A 22,310-nucleotide genomic window follows, 5' to 3' on the forward strand; every position below is an offset into this window, starting at 1 on the left:
ATCAATACACCAGCCACACAACCCTGGAAACCTGGGACAGGACATGCACACGTCTCTCTCCCTCCCTTATCGTATCTCTCTTTCTCCCTCTTCTCTCTGGCTTTCTCTTGCTTTCTTCCCCCCCCCTCTCTTTCTTTTCCTCCATCTCTCTCCCTCCCTCTTTATTTGTCCTCTTTGTCTCTCTCTCTCTCCCTCTCTCTCTCTATCTCTCTCCCTCTCTCTCTCACTCTTTCTTTCTTTGGTCTCTTTTTTTTTTCTCCCCCCTCTCCTTTTTCTTTTTCTCTCCCCCTGTTTGTGTTTCATGAACCCATTCACACATGAAGGCACATCCACATGAAAGAAACATCAAGATCCATACTGAACACATGCGCGTATGTGTTCACATCTGCCATGTTGAGCCTCTAGGTGATGTTAAAGGTGTATTCCAGCGTTCTGTCCACTGTTTGAGCCGTTCTGCCCCCTCCCTCTCCCCCCACCCCCAGCTTGGTAACTCACACCTTCTGTGGAGGCCTGAGTCTATCTGAGTGAGGGCCATGCCTGCTCTCTGCTGGAGAGGCGTGGGACTGCATGTCTCTTGCTCAGGAGAGAGAGAGAGAGAGAGAGAGAGAGAGAGGAGAGAGAGAGAGAGAGAGAGAGAGAGAGAGAGAGAGAGAGAGAGAGAGAGAGAGAGAGAGAGAGAGAGAGAGAGAGGATGATGAGAGAGAGAGAGAGAGAGAGAGAGAGAGAGAGAGAGAGGAGAGAGAGAGAGAGAGAGAGAGAGAGAGAGAGAGAGAGAGAGAGAGAGAGAGAGAGAGAGAGAGAGAGAGAGAGAGAGAGAGAGATTTTCTCTCTCATAATGGGGTCACTCGCTCCCTGAGAGAGATGGGTCCTCACTGGAGAGGCCTTCATGCGCACTCCTGCTTACACACACACACACACACACACCGGGGGAGGGTCACAGAAGAGAGGGAAGGAGGAAAAGAAAGGAAGAAGAAAAGGACAGGGAATAGAGGAAGGATGACTGTGGCTGGGATCAGTTGATGGGGCCAAGCCTCCCGCTCTCCCCTCAGCCTGGCTCAGCACAGTTTAACACAGTTTAGTCGAGCTCAAGCTCAAGATAACCAACGTGTATACCCAGCCCGGTCCAGTCCAGTCTAGCAGTCCATCCCAGCCCGGCCCAGCCCAGTATTTTCCCCAGAGCCTCTGCAGCACCATCTCAACCCCTCCGTGCCAGCCAGGCTCAGGCTAAATATGTGCACCAAGATAAGAGGCGAAGAATAAAAAAATAAGTATTTATCATCTGAAAACCATGTTTAATCCTTCAGATTTGACTTCCCCCCCCCTTTGCAGTTTCCATAGTGGAGACACAACAACTGGGCCCTCTATCAGAGAGGGAGAGAGAGATTAATCATGGAAAGCAGCTTTCAGTGGGAAGAGGGGGATGATTGGTGAAAACTCACAGGGAATAGGGTTTATGGTCCAGGGAAAACGACGAGTCTGAGGAACCAAGCAGCCTACCAGAACTCTTCCTAACACACACACACACACACACACACATTAATGATACATACTGTATATTCACATTCAATGGCAAGCAACCACACGCTACACACACTGACAAACACTCTTCTGTGGCCCCCATATCTGCTCTTCTGATTGGGATTTAACTCTTGAGTGTACACTGGGGCCGAGCAGCTTCTGAGCCGCTTGCTGGGATGGGCTTCATCAGGCGCGAACTGCTTGTCTGACGGCCAGGGAGGCTGGGCCTGATTCTGATAAAGGTGTTTCTGGAGGTTATTATGAATTTATGTTCAGTGCTGGAGTGCTACCATACTCATAAGGTATTGACGTGGAGGGTTTCAAATATTCATGTCAATATCAAAAGGAATGCGAGACTCGTGAATCTGAATAAACAGATCGCTGTTGCATGTTGCAATAGATCAGGATGAATGCAAAGCAAATGATTGAATATGTTTGGTTTTTTTCCCGCAGTCTATGCAAGATGAATTGTACAATTTGGTGTTAATGCAGTGGGAGTGTGTGTGTCTGTGTGTGTTACGTACAGGTGAGAGACGAATGCACTGGCTCGGATAGAGGATAGAGGGAGGAGAGGGTGGGTGGGTGGATGGATGGAAAGCAATGGAGGAAATGGAGGAGAGGTGGATAGGACTATAGGAGGGTATTGAGGGGTAAGGTGGAAGGCTGTGGGGCTGGAGGTGTGGGCACGTAGCTTATTATTTCTCCCCTCATGTGTCCCTCTCTTTTCCCTTGCAGAACCACACACTGAGCCAGCACGCGCAGTGAGACGGGCCGCGGCAGGACTCCCGGCTCAGCCCGGCCCCCCGACCCAGAACCAGCAGGGGACCGTCATTTCAACATCACAGCCAATCAAAGTGTCATTTGCTAGTCACATGTAAAACTCTAACGATGCCGCCACCAGGCGCGGCTATTACGAGCAGTGGGGAATGAATATTAATGGGATATGCTATTAAAAAAAAGAGAAAGAGGAAAAAGAAAGAGATGGAGAGAAAAAGGTATTGTACGTGCAGTATTTTTATTGTCCCTTTGCTTTTCTCCCGGTTGTGCATTTTTGGGGGGCTTTTGAACAAAGGAAAGGGAAATTGATGGAAAGAATAAATTACCCCTATCCCCACTCAGAGTTTAGTCTGTAGATAAGCTTCACTCGCCCTCGTTATTGGTTGTTTCTGTATCAAACTTTCTTGGTGCCAATATCCTTTTTATTTCCTATTTTTGCATATGTTTATTTTTTTCTCTTTTGGTTTTTGTACCATTTATTTCTTGCAGTAAATAGGTACTTGTGCTGTGTTGTGATTGTTTGCCAGTCGTAATATTTCTGAGTTTTTTTCCTTCTTTTTATTATTATTATTATTGTTATATATATTTCTTTTTTGTAATTACAATAAAAATACATAAAACAAAATAAAGTGTAAGAAAAACAAGATGGTTTTGATTGGTGTTTCCAGTCTTTTGGCCAGACGGTTATTGTAAAAAATGAATATCATCAATTTCAGTGCAGCTGAATGATGTCTGCTTTTTAAATGTGAATTAACCAGATTGCAATAACTAGTACAGTCAAAAAAACAAATAAACACAAATAAAGGGATTACGTGTGCTGTGTTTTCTTAATGGAACTGAAACGGTACAGTGCAATTTCTGGTAAAGTTGTCATTCAAAGCTGTATGTATTCATCCTCTTACACCACCATTAAACTATGAGCTGCAATCACTCACATTTTTCTTTCAGAACGTTTTCCGTTTTCGACCTGTGCTGGTAATATTTTTGTCTTTTTTTGGGGGGGGGGGGGGTCTATGATGACATCTTAACTTAAGATTCTTAAGTCACTGTTTTTTTTATGTTTTCACTGTATTCATTCTATAGGAACACCATTTAGGCTACGGTGCTTTGTGTGGACAATTGGACGGAATGTGCCTTTATTGCGCACACTCTAACGATAATAGACTGTTGGTTTGACTACCATACGGTTCTCCGCTTTAATTGCATCCATGTGTTCAAAGCAGCTGAGTTCTGAGGCTTCTGGCGGACAGAAGGTCGGTGCCGTTCCCAGAAATCACTCATCGGAACGCATCGATACACCACGTCACCAGGGGAGCCGTTGAACTTGTGCGTTTACGGGTGAGAGTGTACTTGCCATATGACTGCATTTTAACTACGAACGGCAAATAAACCCATGTAATCTTTAGATAAGTGTAACACACTGCCACCCGTTCCAGCCCGCACAGCTCACAACTTGTTTTTCATTTCAGAGTTTCTTCTCTAGCCTACACATCAAATCCAAAACATAACTAAAACTTGACCAGTTAATTGCTAAATTGTAAGAGGTTTTAACAGAACATAGCCTGCATCCAATTGCCCATAAACTATGGCTTCATCACAATTTAGTAGGCTAAATCCGTATTCATTTTGATCACGTGGGTGATTCATTAGGCCATGAGAGGGCAGTAGACGGGAGGCGTAACATGTGCCGTCAGTGGCGCAATCGGATAGTTGACAAAGTATAGCCTGATGTTGTTTGTAAACATGTTAACATCTTTACAGGTTACGGGGTTCAGACTGTAATAACATACATCCCTAGGCTATACGTTTGTCAAGATAAACCACGAAACTATAATAGACCTGCATTAATAGGCTATGTTTAAAGTTGCGTAGAAAATGTAACCAATGATACAAATTCTATCAATATTTCAATAAGAAAGTATATTGATATTGACATTTATACATTTTTATAATATTCATGGCTGCACAACAAGCTATTCTTTGAGTTTACAGTACAGCAACAGGTCCAGACATTCAATTTGCTGTGCGCTGTTGGGAATGGTGCCAAGGAGAACGTCAATTGCAACATGACCCGGCGATGGCTCGACTTGCATCAGCAGCTCGCAAGCTCATAGATCACATCACGGTCGCGACACAGAGTTTAGGGATTCTCAATATTTTACTGCTGAAGTTCCGCAGTGGTGGAGTCGGAGAACTAGAGTAAGACTGTCAGACAGACGTTGGTTCCAATGGCAGGTATTTATAACGGTGCTTTAGTGCTCGTAACAGAAGTTAAGTTTTCGATCCATTGACATAGTCTACTTTCCCAGTCCTTGTTTGTTTGCTATCCACATAATATAGTTTTAGAACCAGCATCGCCACCGTATGAAAGACAAGTAGGCTAGCCTACGCGAAAAGTTGACTAAGATAGGCTAATTAATTAAACTTAGAAAAAAAGGCTAATTTACAGTTTTATCATTTGAAATTGGACATATTTCAATAATACGTGCGTTTGTTGGACATAACAAGGAAAATAAAAGCACGTAACCCATTCGAATCGGGTATTTAGGTTTGTATGTCAGCAGCGGTTCATCCGTGTTTTAGTTCCGGGTGGTACTAAACGTCGCTCCGGTGAGCTTTCAGCATCACTCGGTACCGACACAATATTTACTTACCAATAGCCAATAATCACCTATTGATCAAACACATAATTTATGCATTTTAGTTAAACCGAGTGAAAAGGAAGACACTATGGAGGCGGCATTGCTGTCGGAGACCCAGATCAGACACCGGTCTATGGCAGAGGAGGATCCTAACGGGAATGAGCACGGTGCGGCTGCCCGCAGCACGGCGCCTCGGTGGGGACCGCAGCACGCAGGGGCCCGGCAGCTCGCGAAGCTATATTCTCCCGGTAAGATAAGGAGCTAGGGAATTGACTGTTTTGAATAGATAAGAGGCGGTGAGCCTTAGAAACATTGCTCAGTCAATCATGTAACACCTATTTCCTGCTGGCATTGCTGACGTGACGACAAGCACCATAGTATATTGTAGCCCGTAGTGGTTAATAAGGAGGGCTGGTCAGGAGGATGATCCTGTAATCACTGTGGTGACCTTAATTGTCTTTTAGTAACAATGCATAAGAAAAGGTACACAGTGCTGGCGGTTTATACAACCTTCTAGTATAACCTTTGAATAGCCTACAGTGCGGTTCAAATCTGATGTTCAGAGGTAATTTGAATACTTAGGGTAGCTCAAAATGAGACTTGTAAGCCTACTTTTTGCTTGGACCATGTGAATGTCATCATGGCCTAATGATGGATGCTTACTTTTGGCCTGGTGAGAAGGAAAAAGGTATCTAACCATCATACATATTATCATCCGACAGTACCAATCGATTGTACTTGTTAAAATTGTGGGTCAATGTAAATTCCTACCGTTAACTATGCAATTGTTTACAGGGGAATGGGCTTTGATATTTTAGGGACAGTTCAGTAATACAGAATACTGGCACAAACAAACACAAATAATGACATGTCCTGCTATGTGCAGCAGCTTGTCTGTTACCCTAGTCTGAGTGGACTTTTGGTTAGTGAGCTGAAGCCTATTGGCTGGGGTCCAGCAGAGGGGCTTTTAAGAGAGCAGCACTTTGAATGCACCTCTGTATGCATGTCTGCTTGCATCTTTGTCTGTCTACATATCTGTCTATCTTTACATTTTACATTTTTAGTCATTTAGCAGATCCAGAGCGACTTACAGTAAGTACAGGGACATTTCCCCCAAGGCAAGTACCACCACCATACACACACAACAAGGATCAGAGTTAAGTTCAAAGCCTCGCATCATAGAACAGATTAAGAGAAAGACATGTTTGTCCTACTCTGCTATGCTTAGTGTTGGGCTCAGTTATAGTGTGTTTCTAGTTCCATTAGAAACTGATCTGCATTGGAGTGATAACGATCTGCCTGGTCACTCAGTGTGTTTATGTTTCACGCAGGGCATGCTGCTCACACACACACACACACACACACACACACACACACACACACAGAGGCTAGGGCTCATTACTGCAACTCCAGGACAGACGGAGAGATGGAGAATGTGTGTGTGTGTATGTTTCGACCATATGTATGTGTGTCTGTGGTGTCACGCTCGGCTGACCACTCCTTGCTTCTCTACATCCCATAATCCAGTTTTAACCCTTGTGTTATCTTCGGGTCATTCTGACCCATCAGTCATTGTGACCCACCGTCGTAATGCGTCAACTTTACCGCATACAAAAACAAGTGAAGCATTTTCTTTTAACCGTTGGGCTGTCTCAGACCCCCCACATTGCAAAGGTTAAAATTGTAAAGGTTTTTATTTTTTTTAATATTTTTTTGTATTGGGTAAAATTAGGTAAACACAACGATGGTTCGTTATGAACCTTTGGGTCATGTGACCCGAAGGCAGCACAAGGGTTAACAGGAAGTGGAATAGGATCTACACTTTCTGTTCCTCTGACACCTCGTCACCAACCTCCCCAACTTGGTCACAAAGGCACCCACTGTGTGTGTGTGATAATGTGAGTACATGAGTTGTATATCTGTTGAGAGCTCACATGTCAAGTCATCTAGTTTCTATGGCTGTTAGTGATCTTGACTGTGATAGTAATCTCATGATACCTCAGCTCTGCTTTCTGACCCACCCGTCAAGCGGCTACCACTAAGACATACTTGAGGTGTGGTTTGTGACTGGACACACACACACACCCACACTCACACATCAACTACAATTCGTAGCTCACGTAGGCCAGTTCCTTATCAGGGTGTGCTTGTAGCCGGAGACTTAATTAAGGATATCACTAATGCAGATATGAACATTCATATCTATAGTGGTGCCTCAAGCTTCACACAGGGAAATAGAGAATCACAGCTGATTGTGCTGTTCTAACATTTTATGTGTCCTTTAGCAGACACTTTTCTCCAAAGGAACATACATATAGTGTGTATGGGAAGTGCAGTAGATAATCGAGGAGAGGAAAAGAAAAGAACTAGACATAATCCTCATTCATACATACTGTACTTGTGTACACTTGCAAATGAAGGCTAATAATAATATCACAGGCACTGGGACATCATGTTTCCACAACAGACCCTGAACTTCCCTCCGCTACCATAACAACAGTGGAGATGTCTCTTCAGAGAGAGGTGCTGTAGGAAGTGAAGGTTGGGTTTCAGTAAGACCTTTCATATTATCAGGTATGGCCTGATAGTCCCTTCATAACCACAAATACCTGCTCTTGGATGTTTAATGTATCTCAAACTTTACATTGATCTTTTTTTTTTTTAACAGCATATGGTGTCATTCAGATTACCAACCAATTTATATGCAATCAGTGAGTCAGTCAGTCAGTCTCGGTCAGTCATCTCTTTGTGAGCACTTAGTAAAACTTAATTTAATACCTGTGTATTGTAGGGAGTACAGCAGCCCTGCTCTCTTCTCTCTGTGACAGTAGAGGTGAACTTTCTCCTTCTGTTGTCAAGCTCAGATGAGGCATTATTGAGTCTTCTTCCAGAGCTGAGCCACTCCTCCTCCCTCACCCGCCACTTACATTTAGTCATTTAGCAGACGCTCTTATCCAGAGCGACTTACAGTAAGTACAGGTACATTCCCCCCGAGGCAAGTAGGGTGAAGTGCCTTGCCCAAGGACACAACGTCATTTTGGCACGGCTGGGAATCGAACTGGCAACCTTCAGATTACTAGCCCGACTCCCTCACTGCTCAGCCATCTGACCCCGACTTGTTCCTCACCCCCACTTGCTCCTCACCATCATCTCCTCCTCCTCACATCATCCACATCTGCCTCTTTCCACAAACCCCCTTTTCTCCCTTTCCTCCTCCCCCTGTCCTATTCTCGCTTCCATTCCACCTCATTTCCTCCTCATCATTCCCTCCTCCTAAATACTTCTCCCCTTGGCCAGGTTGACCCCGGGGTTGAGGGCTGGCTCTGGACTGCTGACCCTAGGGTCACCAGGTCACAGGGTCAGGACCCGTCTGAGTGCTGGGCTGGACACGGCTCGGCTGAGCTGTGGAGCTGACCCGGGCTGACCCAGGACAGAAGAGGGCCAGCCGACACAGTCAGCAGAACAGAACAGGGAGACATGCATAAATCAGGAGTTGCTCCATTTGTTAACCACTGTGTGTGTGTGTGTAAGTGCCGCTGTACACCTGGACGTGTTCAACAGCGCACCCGCCTGCATGGGCACAATCTCACTGCTATAGAGGCCAAGTGAGGTTTAGGGGGGAGAGAGAGTTAAAAGAAAGAAGGCAAAACGAGAGAGGGGAGGATACTCGAGCGGGCAAAGAGAGCAAGAGGGAGAGTAGAGAGAGAAATCGAGGGCTGATGTAGAGACACGGAGAGAAAGCGGGGGCAGAGAGAGAGGAAGAGAGCCAGAGAGGATAAAAAGTAGGCTACCTGCCACTGCCCCTGCTGTGCTCCTCAATTATACACTCAACAGGACACCTAACTACATTAGGCTGCACACACACAAACACCCAAGTTCTCTCTCTCTCTCTCTCTGTCACACTCACACAAGCTCATTCTCTGTCTCATACACACACGCGTCCGGTCACACACTCACTGTCACACACACACACACACACACAAGCTCTATTAATGTCACACACACACATCAGGACAGGCCTGTTATTAATGTTTGATAGCCCTCTCCCTCTTGTCTGCATCATGGCTTATGACTAGGCCATGGCGACCCAACTTCTCTAACACCTCTTATTAAAAGGAATATTCACCTCACTGTGTCTCTTAGGCAGGGAGGAGCTGAACTTGAGAACGGATAGCTGCTTTGGGGACATTTGAATTTTTAAAGCCCAGTGTATCCGGTTGCTTTATAGAATAGCTTTAATTTTAATGTCACTATTCCAATCCACTGTGTGTAAATGTAGACCAGCTCATCACCACGGGCTTATGAGCACACAGTTATGGAGCTGTGTGTGTGTCTCACACGTGTGTGTGCTGTGTGTACTCCGTGGTGTACTCCTCCATCTCCTGGGTCTTCCACCCCCAACCCTCATCTGCAGCCCTCATCAACCACTGTCATCTCTCCCCTTCTCTCTCCCCTTCTCTCTCTCTCTCGCTATCTCTGTACCGTCTCGATCTCTCTCTATCTCACTCTTTTTCTCACTCACTCCCTCTCACTCACACACACACACAAACACACACCATGGTCTGTCCATCCCCGTTTTCTTTCTCTCTGTCTTTTCACTAGGGAAAACTTTGGAGCCAGGCCTAGTTACTGGGCTTCTCAGGGGGTCAAAATGTGTGTGTGTGTGTGTTTATTGGTAGTTTTTTGTGTCATTGTGTTGGTATGCAGTTATTGAATTTCTCATTCAGCTCTTTGTTGCTGGTCTGTCCGTAGAGTAATGTACTGTAGGACGTTTGTCAGAATACCCTACTCTGGATGTACGTGTGTCTGTGTGTGTGGGTGTGTGTGTGTGTGTGTGTGTGTGTGTGTGTGTGTGTGTGTGTGTGTGTGTGTGTGTGTGTGTGTGTGTGTGTGAGTGAGTGGAATAGACTGTATGCCTGTGTTTTATGTGTGGGGTGTGAATGTTGTGTGATCAGTGTATGTATGTACAACTTGCTTTTGTGTGTGTTTGTTTGTCTGTGTGTGTCTGTGTGTGTCCCAGGTTGAGGCGTCCACTGAGAGCAGATGAAAAGAACGAGGCCTGTGACTGATCCATTCGTCCTGATCAGGGAATTCTACCTCCCCCTCTTTCTCCCCTCTCTCTCTCTCTCTCTCTCTCTCTCTCTCTCTCTCTCTCTCTCTCTCTCTCTCTCTCTCTCTCTCTCTCTCTCTCTCTCTCTCTCTCTCTCTCTCTCTCTGGCTCCCTCTCTCTCTCTCTGGCTCCCTCTGTCTCTCCTGCTCTTAGCATGTGACCCAGTTTTGCAACCCTCCTCCCCCTCCCTCCCCCCTTCAGAGGGTCCCATCTGAAGACAGGCCTAGAGAGACACAACCAGGGGACACAGAGGGAGGGAGGGAAGGAGGGAGAGAAAGAGAAAGAGATGGATAGAAGGAAGAATAAAGCCGCCTATAGTATTCAGAAGTATAATTCTATCGTGTATCATTACTTTGATGTGTAGTGTTTAAGGGTCCGTATACAACAATATGTATATGTTTGTTTCTGCTGCTGTAGGGACAGGCTTGAATATGCGGGAAAGAGTTATGGAGGTAGAGAGACATGCAGGGAGAGAGAGATATAGAGGGAGGGAGGGTGCAGTCTTGGCATGTTGGCAGTGATGACTCTAGCCTTTGTTGCTGTGACAGGCAGCCATTCTGGGTGTGTGACTTGGTTTTTGTTTTCTGCTCTGGAGGAGGTGTGAAGACTCCTTTCATTGTGTGTGTGTGTACGTGTGTATGCGCGCCCACGTATTTGTGTGCGTTTCACTGTGTATGTGTGTAGTTCTGAGATCGCAAGGCCCTAGGGTTTAGGACAACAGAGTCAGAAAGCAGCGAAGACCAGATCCCTTTGTCCTGCAGAGAGAGAGAGAGACTGAGAGGGAGAGAGAGAGAGAGAGACCGAAAGATAGTTCAAGAGGGAGGGGTTTAGATAACTAACTGGTCTGTGAAGCAACACTCGGGCAGGGTTTCTGTCAGACACTCAGGACCTCATGGTGAATATAACGTCTGTATGAAGAAAGTAGAGACGGAAAACAAAAGATTTTCAAAAAGGAGACTGGTATAGAAAGGGATGATATGTAAGGAGGGAGAGTAGGCCATTAGCATGCGCACAGTGTTGTTGTGGTGCTTGGTTACATCCCTCGACGGCGAATCAGCCGTCGTTGATTAATTTCAGCCTATTAGCACCCTCCTCTCCTGGCCCGGCGCCCCGCCCAGGTTAAATCCCCTCGCCAGCGCGAGGCGGGCAGACGGGGGCTGGAGGGCTGGCGGGTGGCTCTGAGCGATGGACCAGGCTCTTCTACTGAGCATGTTGTTGTCAGGACTGTATTAATGAGCGCTCCACTCTGGAGCTGTGGCCAGACACAGACAGACAAACAGACACACAGTAATACAGACTCAATGTAACACAGGGAGATGGCACAGCGGACAGTCAGGCTTCAAGACACGCAGACAGATGGGTCGGCAGACTGAGAGATAGGCAGAATTGCTGTAGTGGTGTCTGTAGTGGTACTAGTTCGTGTCTGTAGTGGTCTGTAGTGTTGTCTGTAGAGGTACTAATGGTGTCTGTAGTGTTGTCTGTAGAGGTACTAATGGTGTCTGTAGTGTTGTCTGTAGAGGTACTAGTCGTGTCTGTAGTTGTGTCTGTAGAGGTACTAATATTGTCTGTAGAGGTACTAATGGTGTCTGTAGTGTTGTCTGTAGTGGTACTAGTCGTGTCTGTAGTTGTGTCTGTAGAGGTACTAATGGTGTCTGTAGTGTTGTATGTAGAGGTACTAATGGTGTCTGTAGTGGTGTCTGTAGTGGTACTAGTTGTATCTGTAGTGGTGTCTGTAGTGGTACTAGTCGTGTCTGTAGTTGTGTCTGTAGAGGTACTAATGGTGTCTGTAGTGTTGTCTGTAGAGGTACTAATGGTGTCTGTAGTGGTGTCTGTAGAGGTACTAATGTTGTCTGTAGAGGTGTCTGTAGTGGTACTAGTCGTATCTGTAGTGGTGTCTGTAGTGGTACTAGTCGTGTCTGTAGTTGTGTCTGTAAAGGTACTAATGGTGTCTGTAGTGTTGTCTGTAGAGGTACTAGTGGTGGCTCTGTTGAGGCCTGGCCTAGATTCTGTCCTCACCAGGGATCCCCTGGATCCAAGGACTGACGCAGATCACCTGACAGCGGCCCCACTGCTCAACCCCGGCTGGATTGTGTGTGTGTGTGTGTGTTTGTGTGTGTGTGTGTGTGTGTGTGTGTGTGTGTGTGTGAGAGAGAGAGAGAGAGGGAGAGGGAAGAGAATTTTGGTGTTGTGATTCTCCAGTGTGTCTGTCCCCTGTGCCTTTTGACTGAGTGGAGGAAATGGTGTCATATTTAGCACGGAGACAACACAACTATACTGTACTGCTCTACTTAACCCTCCTACATGCTGTGCAAGGCCAGTTCACTTAGCCCAGTGTAACTGGTATACACACTATACTCTACTCTGCCATAGCATAGCATAGTATAATATACCTACGCTATACCACTGCGGACTAGTACTGGTTTACTGGGCTTTACTTGTTTATTGAGCTTGACCGGTCTGCTTTAGTATTTTGTCATCAGTTCCAAAGCAGAGCAGAGTTCCTGAACAGAACTCAAAAGAGTTTCAGAGCAGAGTAGCAGGGTGTGCTAATGACGTCCCCAAGCATGATGCATAATTCAGCAGCTGTCTAATCTCCTCCTTGCCACTGGACCAGAGCCCGCCGTGAGGTGGTCTTAGCCCCCCTCCGCTCACCCCATCTCTCCCCAGCTCACCCTGTAGACCCCCCAGCCAGCCACCTCACCCCCCACTCCCCTCTCTGCTGTGAGGTGTCTGACCTGTGAATTTGGAGCTCTGTCAGCTGGGCTCCGCCTCCCAGAGGTCGCGACCCCTGGGTTCGGCATACACTTGTCTTCATGCAGGTTGATGACCACTTAACACTCGGGGGCGACGGGACACACACTCTACCCTGGACACACACCGTCATAAACTCTCTCGATTTCTCTATTTCACACACACACACACACACACACACACACACACACACACACAGCTGACCCTGTGACCTAACAGACCTCAGACACTTCATTATCCACCCCAGATCACAGGACACCCTCCCTCCCTCCACACCTCCATCCCTCCCCCCTCACTGTGTCTCCCAATGGGAGAGAAACAACGTAGTCAAGGTTCATCAGCACTATCCTGCTCCACCAAATCTGCTCATGTGGCTCTTTCCCAGCATATTTCCATTGTAAATGATTGCACTGTAACTTTGGCTCATGTCTGTATGACTTACAGTTGAAGCCATTCTATTTCTACTGTATAACTGACTTTGTCTGCGTGTGGGCGTGGATGCATGTGTGGGTTTGTGTGTGTGTGTGTGCATGCCTGTCTGTATGTGTGTGTGTGTGTGTGTGTGTGTATGTATGTGTGTGTGTGTTCCACAGGTAAGAGACTTCAGGAGTGGGTCAGTGTGGTTATGTGCCTCTCGCTCTTGTTCATCAACTTCTTCTTCCTTCTCTTCAACTTTTCCACCGTGCACATCTATAAGATCCTCATCGGCATTGGTAAGACACATACACACACACACACATACACACACACATACATGCACATACACTTTCTGTAAATATAATTCCCAATGTCTTTACCTACTGCTCTTCCTGAGCTCATTTGTGTCCAACTGCTTTTTGCCTCTTTCTTACTTGATGTTCTTTCCTGACCTGTTTGCTCCTCCCTTTCTCTCATCTCCTCTCCTTTCCCCTCGTCCTCACCTCCCCTTTTCTGCTCTCCTCTCTTCCTTCTCTTTTCTCCTCCTCTCCATCTTTCCCCCAGTTCTGGGTATAGTGACGGCAGACTTTGCCTCTGGGATGGTCCACTGGGGGGCGGACACCTGGGGGTCTGTGGACATCCCTGTCCTCGGCAAGGTGAGATACCGGTCTGCTAAACTGTGATATTCCCACACTGTGATAATGACTAAGGTACATTATTGACTGAGGTCCTCCATTGTGAGTCAGGCCATTGGAACCTGTGTCTGGGTAGCTCTGACTCGTTTTTCTTGGCTCAAATCTTAGTCTTTCACCCTCCTCCAAGCCTCATTTCCGGCTGCGATGGTTGTACCCCCAAGTAACCCTCCTTGCCCCCCTCATCCCCTCTCACCCCAAGGGCTGCAAGGAGCTGGAGTAATCCAGTCGTCCTGGAGAACCGCCCCCACACACAGACACACACACACACACACACACACACAGACAGACACAGACACTCAATGATGTTCCCCCACTACCTCTCCTTCCCTTGTCACCCCTGCCTGCCTACCTTCATTCCCTCCCATACTTACCTCCCCCTCTTCCAATTACAGTAAAGGTCATCATCATCTTACCCAATTAGAGAGCAGCTGGTCCTAGTATTGGTTGATGTGATCTTTTGTGGTGATTAATTTATGTGCGAGTGTGTATGTATTTCTGCTAATGATTGTATGGTTGTGTTGCCAGGGGGGCATGTTGGGAGTCTTGTTGGGGCTTTTTATGGAAAGCAGAACTCCATCCTCCTAATAATGGTCACGTTTTAGTGTGCATCCCATCTCTAGTTGTCTATTCTTTGTGGGTGTGCGTTTGTATGTCTGTGCATGTGTGGGTCTACTGTGCCAATAAAGGCAGCCTATAGAGTAAAAGACTTACTCCAAATAACAGAATTTTGGTCATTCATAACGGTGTATGAACACAGATATCATGTGTGCCTGTAGCTGCAATATTCTTATACAGAGCGTTATACAGAGAAGACTTTAAAATGTCAGAAAGCACCTGGGTTGCAGCCATACACAAGCGCGCACACGCACTCATGTGTACACATGCACGTGTGTACATATATGTACTCTATACACCCAGCCACCCCCCATAGGTCCAGCCAAGGGGCCCCACATCCCTAGCCTTCCTTATCCCAGGTCTGTTTCCCAGCCACAGAGCCCCGCAGAGCAGGGGTCTCCCGCCCCTCCACGCAGGGGTCTGAGTCTCTCCGACATGGCAGGGCTTGATCCTAGCTCTGTCTGGGATAATTAGGACCAGCCACCTGGGAGCGCGCTCACTTCAAACAGAGACAGGGAATCTCCTCGCCACCAGGAGAGCGACGCTTAAACATCCTCTACAGCTAGATTAAAGACCAGCACTTAACTGAAATGGAAGGATAGAGCTCCTCTCTCTCGCTCTCTCTCTTTCTCTCTCTAGCTCTCCACCTCTTTCTACTCATCTATCGGACTCACCCCCCTTCTCTCTCCCTCCCTCCCCCTCCCCCTTCTCTCTTTCCGTCAGCACATTCAAGCAGAGGCCCAGACTAGAGGGAGAATGGTTAATGATGGTGATTATGGCAGAAGAAAGAGGTCTAATTGAACGACTTAAGCCAGCTCCTAGTCGAGAGGGAGGAGGAGGGAGGGAGGAAGAGGAGATGTGGAGGAGTAGGAGGTGGAATAGAGGAGTAGGAAGAAAGAGGGGAAGGTGGAAAAGGAGGAGAAGGGTGTGCTCTATCGTTGCCACGGATGGCGGTGTTGCCAGGGCGATGGGAGATGTGAGTCCTGATTAGCGTTGAGGCGGGTTTAGACCAAGCAGGGCGAGGCGTTCCGTTAAACGGTGTGGGATTAGAGCCAGTGAGGCAGTGAAGTCTGCACGGTGTCTCTGTGTGTCGTCTGGAGCTTAGCTACGCTTTCATCTGGACCAGGGACGAGAGAACGAGGTGGGGAGCGAGGGAGGAGAGGGCCAGATAATTGTCGACGTATCAACAGATAGTTTCGTCCTCTCCAGCGGAGGCTGCCTCAGACAGACCTGTGATTGAGTCCTGCCCTCCAATGCCAGATAATGACTGCTCCTCCCGCCACTGGCACGCTATGGTAATACGCACCAAACCACTCCTGTGTTTTCGTGGCGCCGAAGAAAATAAATTACCTTCATTGTGTGTTTTTCTCTTTGTGTGTCCGCCACTCTCGCCCCGCAAGCCCGTTCATTTGTGGCGCCCGCATGTCCGCCGGCGGGTGTCCGGGCCTGGGCAGCACAGGCGGCGTCAGAGCGACGAGGCACCGCTGTTCACCGGTTTATTAGAATGCCGGATCTGAGGCTTTGGGTGGCGGGCGGGGCAGCAGGGAGGGGTGGGGTAGAGCGGGGTTCTGCAGGGTTATCTCTCTGTGCCATGATGTGGAGCAGGATGAAGAGCACACACACACTTATACACACGCACACACACACACATACATTGTGGGACAGGATGAATTCATCTGTTCTTTACTGTGGGACCTATAGACCACAGATGTAAAAGTGTCAGATCAGAAGCAGCCTCCAACCATCTGGAGACTAAACATAGGTCATGATGTGTGCAGCAGTCGCGTCATTGAAATTCTGTTCCTGAAACAAAAACCTGTGGTTTTTTCCACCCCTTTAAAAATATTTTACTCTTGAGTGAACTGGAATCAATGTTATTAGGGCTTTCAAGATTGTGTGTGTGTCTTTCTCGATCTCTCTCTACATTTACATTTAGTCATTTAGCAGACGCTCTTATCCAGAGCGACTTACAGTAAGTACAGGGACATTCCCCCGAGGCAAGTAGGGTGAAGTGCCTTGCCCAAGGACACAACGTCAGTTGGCATGACCGGGAATCAAACTGGCAACCTTCGGATTACTAGCCCGATTCCCTCACCGCGCAGCCACCTGACTCACGTGTCGCAGGCGGAGACCGGGGGATAAACAACCAAAAAATAACCAAAGAGTACAACTCTTAGCTGTGGAATTCTGACAGGAATTGTCCCCATACTTTGTGTTCAACATGATTGGATTACACTGAATATTAATGATCAAATTACCATAATGATATTCCTGTCTTAACTACCTTTCTCACTCTCTCCCCCCCATCTCTGTTCCCCCTCCCTCTCTCTCTTCCCTCGCCCCCTCTTTTTCCCCACTCTCTCTTTTCCCCCTCCCTCTCTCTGTCTTCCCTTGCTTTCTCTCTCTCCCCTCCCTCCCTTTCCCTTATTCTCTCTGTCTTGCTTCTGCTCTCTCTCTATCTCCCCCCCTACTCGTTCTCCCTCTCTTTCTTTCTCCAGGCATTTATTCGTCCTTTCAGAGAGCACCACATCGACCCTACAGCCATTACCAGGCATGACTTCATAGAGACCAACGGAGACAACTGTCTCATTACCGTGCTTCCACTGGCACACATGACATACAAGTTCCTGTCGTACCCGCCAGGTAGGACTCACAAGCTCTTCCCCTCAACCCTAGCAGGCTCTTATCCCGTAAACGCGTGTGACAGAGCAGAGAGGAGTGGATGGTGCCACAGGAGTGTGTATTAGTAGAGAGTCATGTACACACACACACAGAAACATGCGTACTGTAGGTCACCTCGTCACGAGGTGGAATCAGTGAGGTCGCAAAGGTTCAGCTGGGAGGTCGTGACCCTGTCTGCTGCTGTGTGTTCATGAGACACGACCAGAGTGAGGGAGAGAGGAGAGGACAGGCGAGGAAGACGGGTGGAGCAAGGGGAGCTGAGAGAGGGAGGAAGTCGAGAACGGTGGAGGGGGTGAGGGGGGGGGTGAGGTGTTTAGGGCAACACTAGACTGACAGGGTGACATCTATACCTGTCTGCTCTTCTCTCAGGGTCAACCAGGCCAGTGGAAAGAGGGACAGTGGGACGGAGAGAGGAAGGGGGGAGATAGTCTTACAGGGTTCTATTTACTTTCTCTTTGAAACCAGACTCTACCTCAGCGTTCAGTGACCTGCCTCTCACACACACCGTGTTCCATCACCATGTTCCTTCACAAGGTCAAGAGTGCAGCTGAATGTCTGTATTCACACAAATGCTCCCCGTCCCCCACACCCCATTACAGACGCCCTTGCAGAGACCTACCCGTGGGAGTGTTTTGTATTTGCACTGGCCGTGTTCCTGACCATGACCAATCAGATCCACAAGTGGTCCCACTCCTACTTTGGCCTGCCACGATGGGTCACCCTGCTCCAGGACTGTCATCTGGTGTTGCCACGGAAACACCACCGCATACACCATGTCTCGCCCCACGAAACCTACTACTGCATTACTACAGGTAAATACCACAGAATGACTACTGCATTACTACAGGTAAATACCACAGAATGACTACTGCATTACTACAGGTAAATACCACAGAATGACTACTGCATTATTACGGGTAAATAATACATTACTACAGGTAAATACTGCAATGCTACAGATAAATACTACAGTATTACAAAAAAGAAAATGCTACACTATTGCAACAAGTAAATACTACATAATTTCTACTGTATTACTACAGGTAAATACTACATTATTACAGGTAAATACTGCAGGATTAATTCTGCATTACAACATTTAAATACTACAGTATTACTCCTGCACGAAGGAAGGTAAATACTGCATTACTACAGATAAGTACTACATTATTACTACTGCATTACGACAGTAAATACTACTGTATTGATACTACATTACAGGTAAATACCGCATTACTATTGTTACATATTTCAGTATTAATACTGCTTTACTGCAGTAAATACTACAGTAGTTAATTGTATTAGTACTGTAGATACTACAATATTACTACTGCATTTCTAAATATTACCGTATTACTACTATGTTACTATAGATTAACTATCATTTTACTACTAAATTACTACAGAAAAATACTGTTAGCAAGAAATTGTTGTGACAATTTCTCTACATATCTCATAGAGATACTGGACATTAAAACACAAGAAACACCACAATAGAGTAGGAACAAAATGTCTGCCGTGTGTGGGAGAGATAAACACTAGTTAGCCGGAATGAGCTGTCTGTTTGTCTATGCTTATGTGTGTGTTTGTGTGTGTGCAGGCATTATAGCCCAGTACTACATCCAAATTGAGTATGCAGGGTGCGTCTGAGATAGACAGAGAGAAAAAAGAGAGAGAGAGAGAAAGACAGCACTGGAGAATTGAGGCTTGTACGTCACCCTGTGCCCCTATGGACGACAGATGTGTGTGGAGGGGGGTGGCAGGGTGTGTGTGTGTGTCTTAGTGTGTGTGTAGGACCTCACCCCCCCCCATTCGTGGGGGGGGGGTGATGAGTACAGTGGAGGGGGTGGATGTGGGTGGTGGAGGGGTGTCCACAGGGGAGCAGCCCAGCCACGTCCCTGCTCCCCCACCCTCCCTACCGCCTGCATCACTCTCCCTCCCTGCTTGCTTCCCTGCCTGCCTCCCTCAACCCTCCCTGCCTCCCCCGCCACCCTGCCTCCCTGCCTCCCCCGCCACCCTCCCTGCCTGCCTCCCCCAACCCTCCCTGCCTCCCCCGCCACCCTCCCTGCCTGCCTCCCTGCCTCCCCCACCACCCTCCCTGCCTGCCTCCCCCAACCCTCCCTGCCTCCCCCGCCACCCACCCACCCTCCCTGCCTGCCTCCCCCAACCCTCCCTGCCTCCCCCGCCACCCTCCCTGCCTGCCTCCCTCACCCTCCCTGCCTCGCTCCCAAGGGCTCTGCGCCTGCCTTTGTGTGTGCCAGTGGCTGACAATCTCCATGTATATTTAATGCTAACCTGCTGTCAGTACTAACAAATAGGCCTGCATGGGGAGAGAGATGGAGAAAAGAGAAAGAGAAGGAAGAGAGGGAGAGAGAGAACAAATGAAAAGAGAGAGCTGAGAGAGAACGAAAGAGAGGGAGTAGGACAAAGAGGAAGAATCAAACCAACAAGCGGTGCTGGTTTGCTCTCCTCCTGCAGAGACGGGGTCACCACAGGGACGGAAGACTGCTTATACACACGCACACACACACACAGTTTGTAAACACACATCCACACGATTGTAATGTATTCATTCCTATGTACTGCCATATGCATATACAGGATGTGTTCTTATCAAATCTACATGTTGAATACATTATGAATGTATTCAACCTGTACACACTGTATCTATATATAGTATAAGTACAGAAATTTAAGTTTCAGTAAGTAACAAGGGTTGCAGGAATAACACCATCGGCAGGTGTGGAATCTTACTTGTTTCATTAAGGAAACACATCCTGCTTCAGAGCAGAGGTAGTCCAACCTGAAAATATTTGTAAAATATTTACTTTTTACATAACATAATAATTATAAACATATTTTAAGGGGAAAGAAAGGTCCCAGCATAATTTTCCTATTTTGTATAGTTATGCATCTACGACTTAATTAACTAGAATGACATGGTTATTCCCGAGGTTCACATTTGTGACATTAGAAAGCCCAGGATGTCCTCTTTATTAGACTAAATGAATAAACACAATGTACAGTATGATTTCAAAGTTACCAGCCCAAAACCAATGTCCACTCTCTACTTGGATGAATTGCTGGGTCAGGAGGATATAATATGAACTCTGCTGATTCCAGCATTAATTATCCACCCATATTTGCCATGGCATATACAACTATGAGCTGTAGAATCTTTTAAATGCAAAGGAAAAACTCAGTTTTCCAGTTCCAGACCGAAGTAATGCCAACTATTTCGGGGGTGAATTAAAGGTGGTGTCCATGCTTTCTTTTTTCCTTCCTCTCACTGCCTTCTCCCTCCTTCTTCACTTCAACATTTTTCCCTCCCTCCATCCTCCTTTCAACCTCTCCCTCCATCTCTCTCTCTCTCCCTTCTCTCCCTCCACCTCTCCCTCCCTCCTCCAGGGTGGTGTAACTACCCTCTGGACCAGGTTGGGTTCTGGAGGAGGATGGAGAGAGTGATAGAGACACTGACCGGCCAGAGACCACGTAGTGATGACCTGGCCTGGATGAAGAGGACCGACTGACCTTTGACCTTTGACCCTTACCTGACCTGACCACAACCAGCAAACCCAGGCCCTGACACAGACAACAGTCCTGGACTCTTTCCCAGACAGTAGGCCAGGACCATGATCCAGAACCAGACACCCAAACATGGTCCCAGTCCCCCCACTAGTCCAGAGGGGGGATTGAACCCCACCCATGGTGGGGCGGGCAGGGGAGAGAGGAAGAGATGAAACACCTGCCTACACACGCCTATTCATCTTTCTACAAACTCCTGCTCTTCCCATCACCTCTGTTCACCTCCTTCTGGCTCTGTGGCCTTTTAGAAACACACTCACACGCCAGGGACAGCAACTCTCAACGAGTTTAGCTTCTAGTGTTTATGAAGTTGAAGAAAAAGAAAAAAGAAATTGTTGTTCAGGACGTCATCATACTGTCACATCCAGTGTTTTTTCAGGTTGTTTCATCTGTTAACCTGTATATGAGTTACCTGGAGGTTGGGCTCTCCAGTAGGTCAACCATGTGGCTTCTGAGATAGCATCTAACACACACAATACACACACACACACACACAGTGTCTCTAAAGCAATCACCCCTTGGACTGGTTTGTATCTAAGATGCATTTAGAGATCATGCTGGCCTTTATTGTTCTATGGAAACAACCAAACAATTAGTTTATAATATACATTACTGAATTATCTCATGCAATACAGCACTGGTATTGACTCTTCAATACCAGACTCTTCCATGGTCATGTGACTCACAGCGTTATAGAGCACTTAGTATACACTACTGTAATCAAGTTATTTTTACCCTCCAAAGAAAACGTGCACTTTACTGACTCACTATAAAATGTCTATTGCAATGTTACCCGCAAAAAACTGCAAGCTTCATGACAAATGTATCTGCGTACTTATCTCTCGCTCTGTCTTTTTGCGTGTAGAACTCCCTTCCAAACAGACACACACACACACATTCTTTAAAGCCTGCAGGATATTGACAGCTGGCTATCATTGCATTGTATCTGAAGGACAGTTGAATGCAGATATACACCCTCTTCAAACAGATCTCCTAGATTGTTATTTGTTTTTTTTGTGTGTGTTTTGTACCAGCAGATCAGCTTTTGGTTCTCTGTCTGGCTTTATAATTTTCTATTTTTTTATCAACAGTTCAACCTTGTATAATGCTAATGCTTGCTGCTAGTCTGCCTTCATGTTTTTAGCAGCTTAATTGATTTTTGTTTGTTTGATTTAATAAAGATTTATTAATTCCAAAATGTATATATTTGGTATGGTCCCTGCTTTTGTCATCAAAGCTGTGGCAGGGATCATTGGCATATTGTTTCTTTTCTGTGTCTTGTAGCCAAACATGCGACGTTATCAGATAATGACCAATCAGACAAAGCAGTGGGATACTGTTGCTCAGGCCTCATAGGACATGCTGGTTGTCGGACCGGAGCATAGCTGTTACACTACCACCCTCTAGTGGCTGGAAGTCAATCATTCAGACTGGGTCCAAACTCGATATTAATGTAGGGTTCACAGGAATTCGGTTTAGACTTTAGATTATGTATTTTATTGACAGATCAGACAGCCA

General features: G+C 46.8%; 2 protein-coding genes across 6 annotated transcripts in view; both read left to right on the top strand.

Annotated features, from left to right (window-relative positions):
• znf423 (zinc finger protein 423) overlaps positions 1-3,225 on the top strand; it is a 91,108-nt gene extending 87,883 nt beyond the window's left edge. The window contains exon 8 of the mRNA XM_062462011.1: positions 2,254-3,225. Within this exon, the coding sequence (XP_062317995.1) occupies positions 2,254-2,283 (30 nt within the window). The 3' untranslated portion in view covers positions 2,284-3,225. The remainder of the gene's footprint in view (positions 1-2,253) is intronic.
• A 275-nt stretch (positions 3,226-3,500) lies between these two features.
• On the top strand, positions 3,501-21,994 carry si:ch211-212o1.2 (uncharacterized protein LOC492735 homolog). 5 transcript variants are annotated; one of them, XM_062462033.1, is made up of 8 exons: positions 4,444-4,530; positions 4,860-4,905; positions 5,000-5,185; positions 13,392-13,511; positions 13,780-13,871; positions 17,024-17,168; positions 17,807-18,019; positions 20,616-21,994. In XM_062462033.1, the coding sequence occupies exons 3-8, from the start codon at positions 5,026-5,028 to the stop codon at positions 20,735-20,737; spliced, it is 852 nt and encodes a 283-aa protein (XP_062318017.1). In that variant the 5' UTR covers positions 4,444-4,530; positions 4,860-4,905; positions 5,000-5,025; the 3' UTR covers positions 20,738-21,994. The 5 variants fall into 5 exon arrangements, 4 of the variants coding, with proteins under 4 accessions (XP_062318014.1, XP_062318013.1, XP_062318015.1 ...); XM_062462030.1 differs by lacking the exons at positions 4,444-4,530; positions 4,860-4,905 and adding an exon at positions 3,501-3,633; XR_009930496.1 differs by lacking the exons at positions 4,860-4,905; positions 20,616-21,994 and adding an exon at positions 18,251-19,011 and having other exon boundaries at positions 4,379-4,530; positions 17,807-18,124.
• Positions 21,995-22,310: the final 316 nt, after the last annotated feature.

This window comes from Osmerus eperlanus, chromosome 5 (genome assembly GCF_963692335.1).
Source record: "Osmerus eperlanus chromosome 5, fOsmEpe2.1, whole genome shotgun sequence".
NCBI lineage: Eukaryota > Metazoa > Chordata > Actinopteri > Osmeriformes > Osmeridae > Osmerus > Osmerus eperlanus.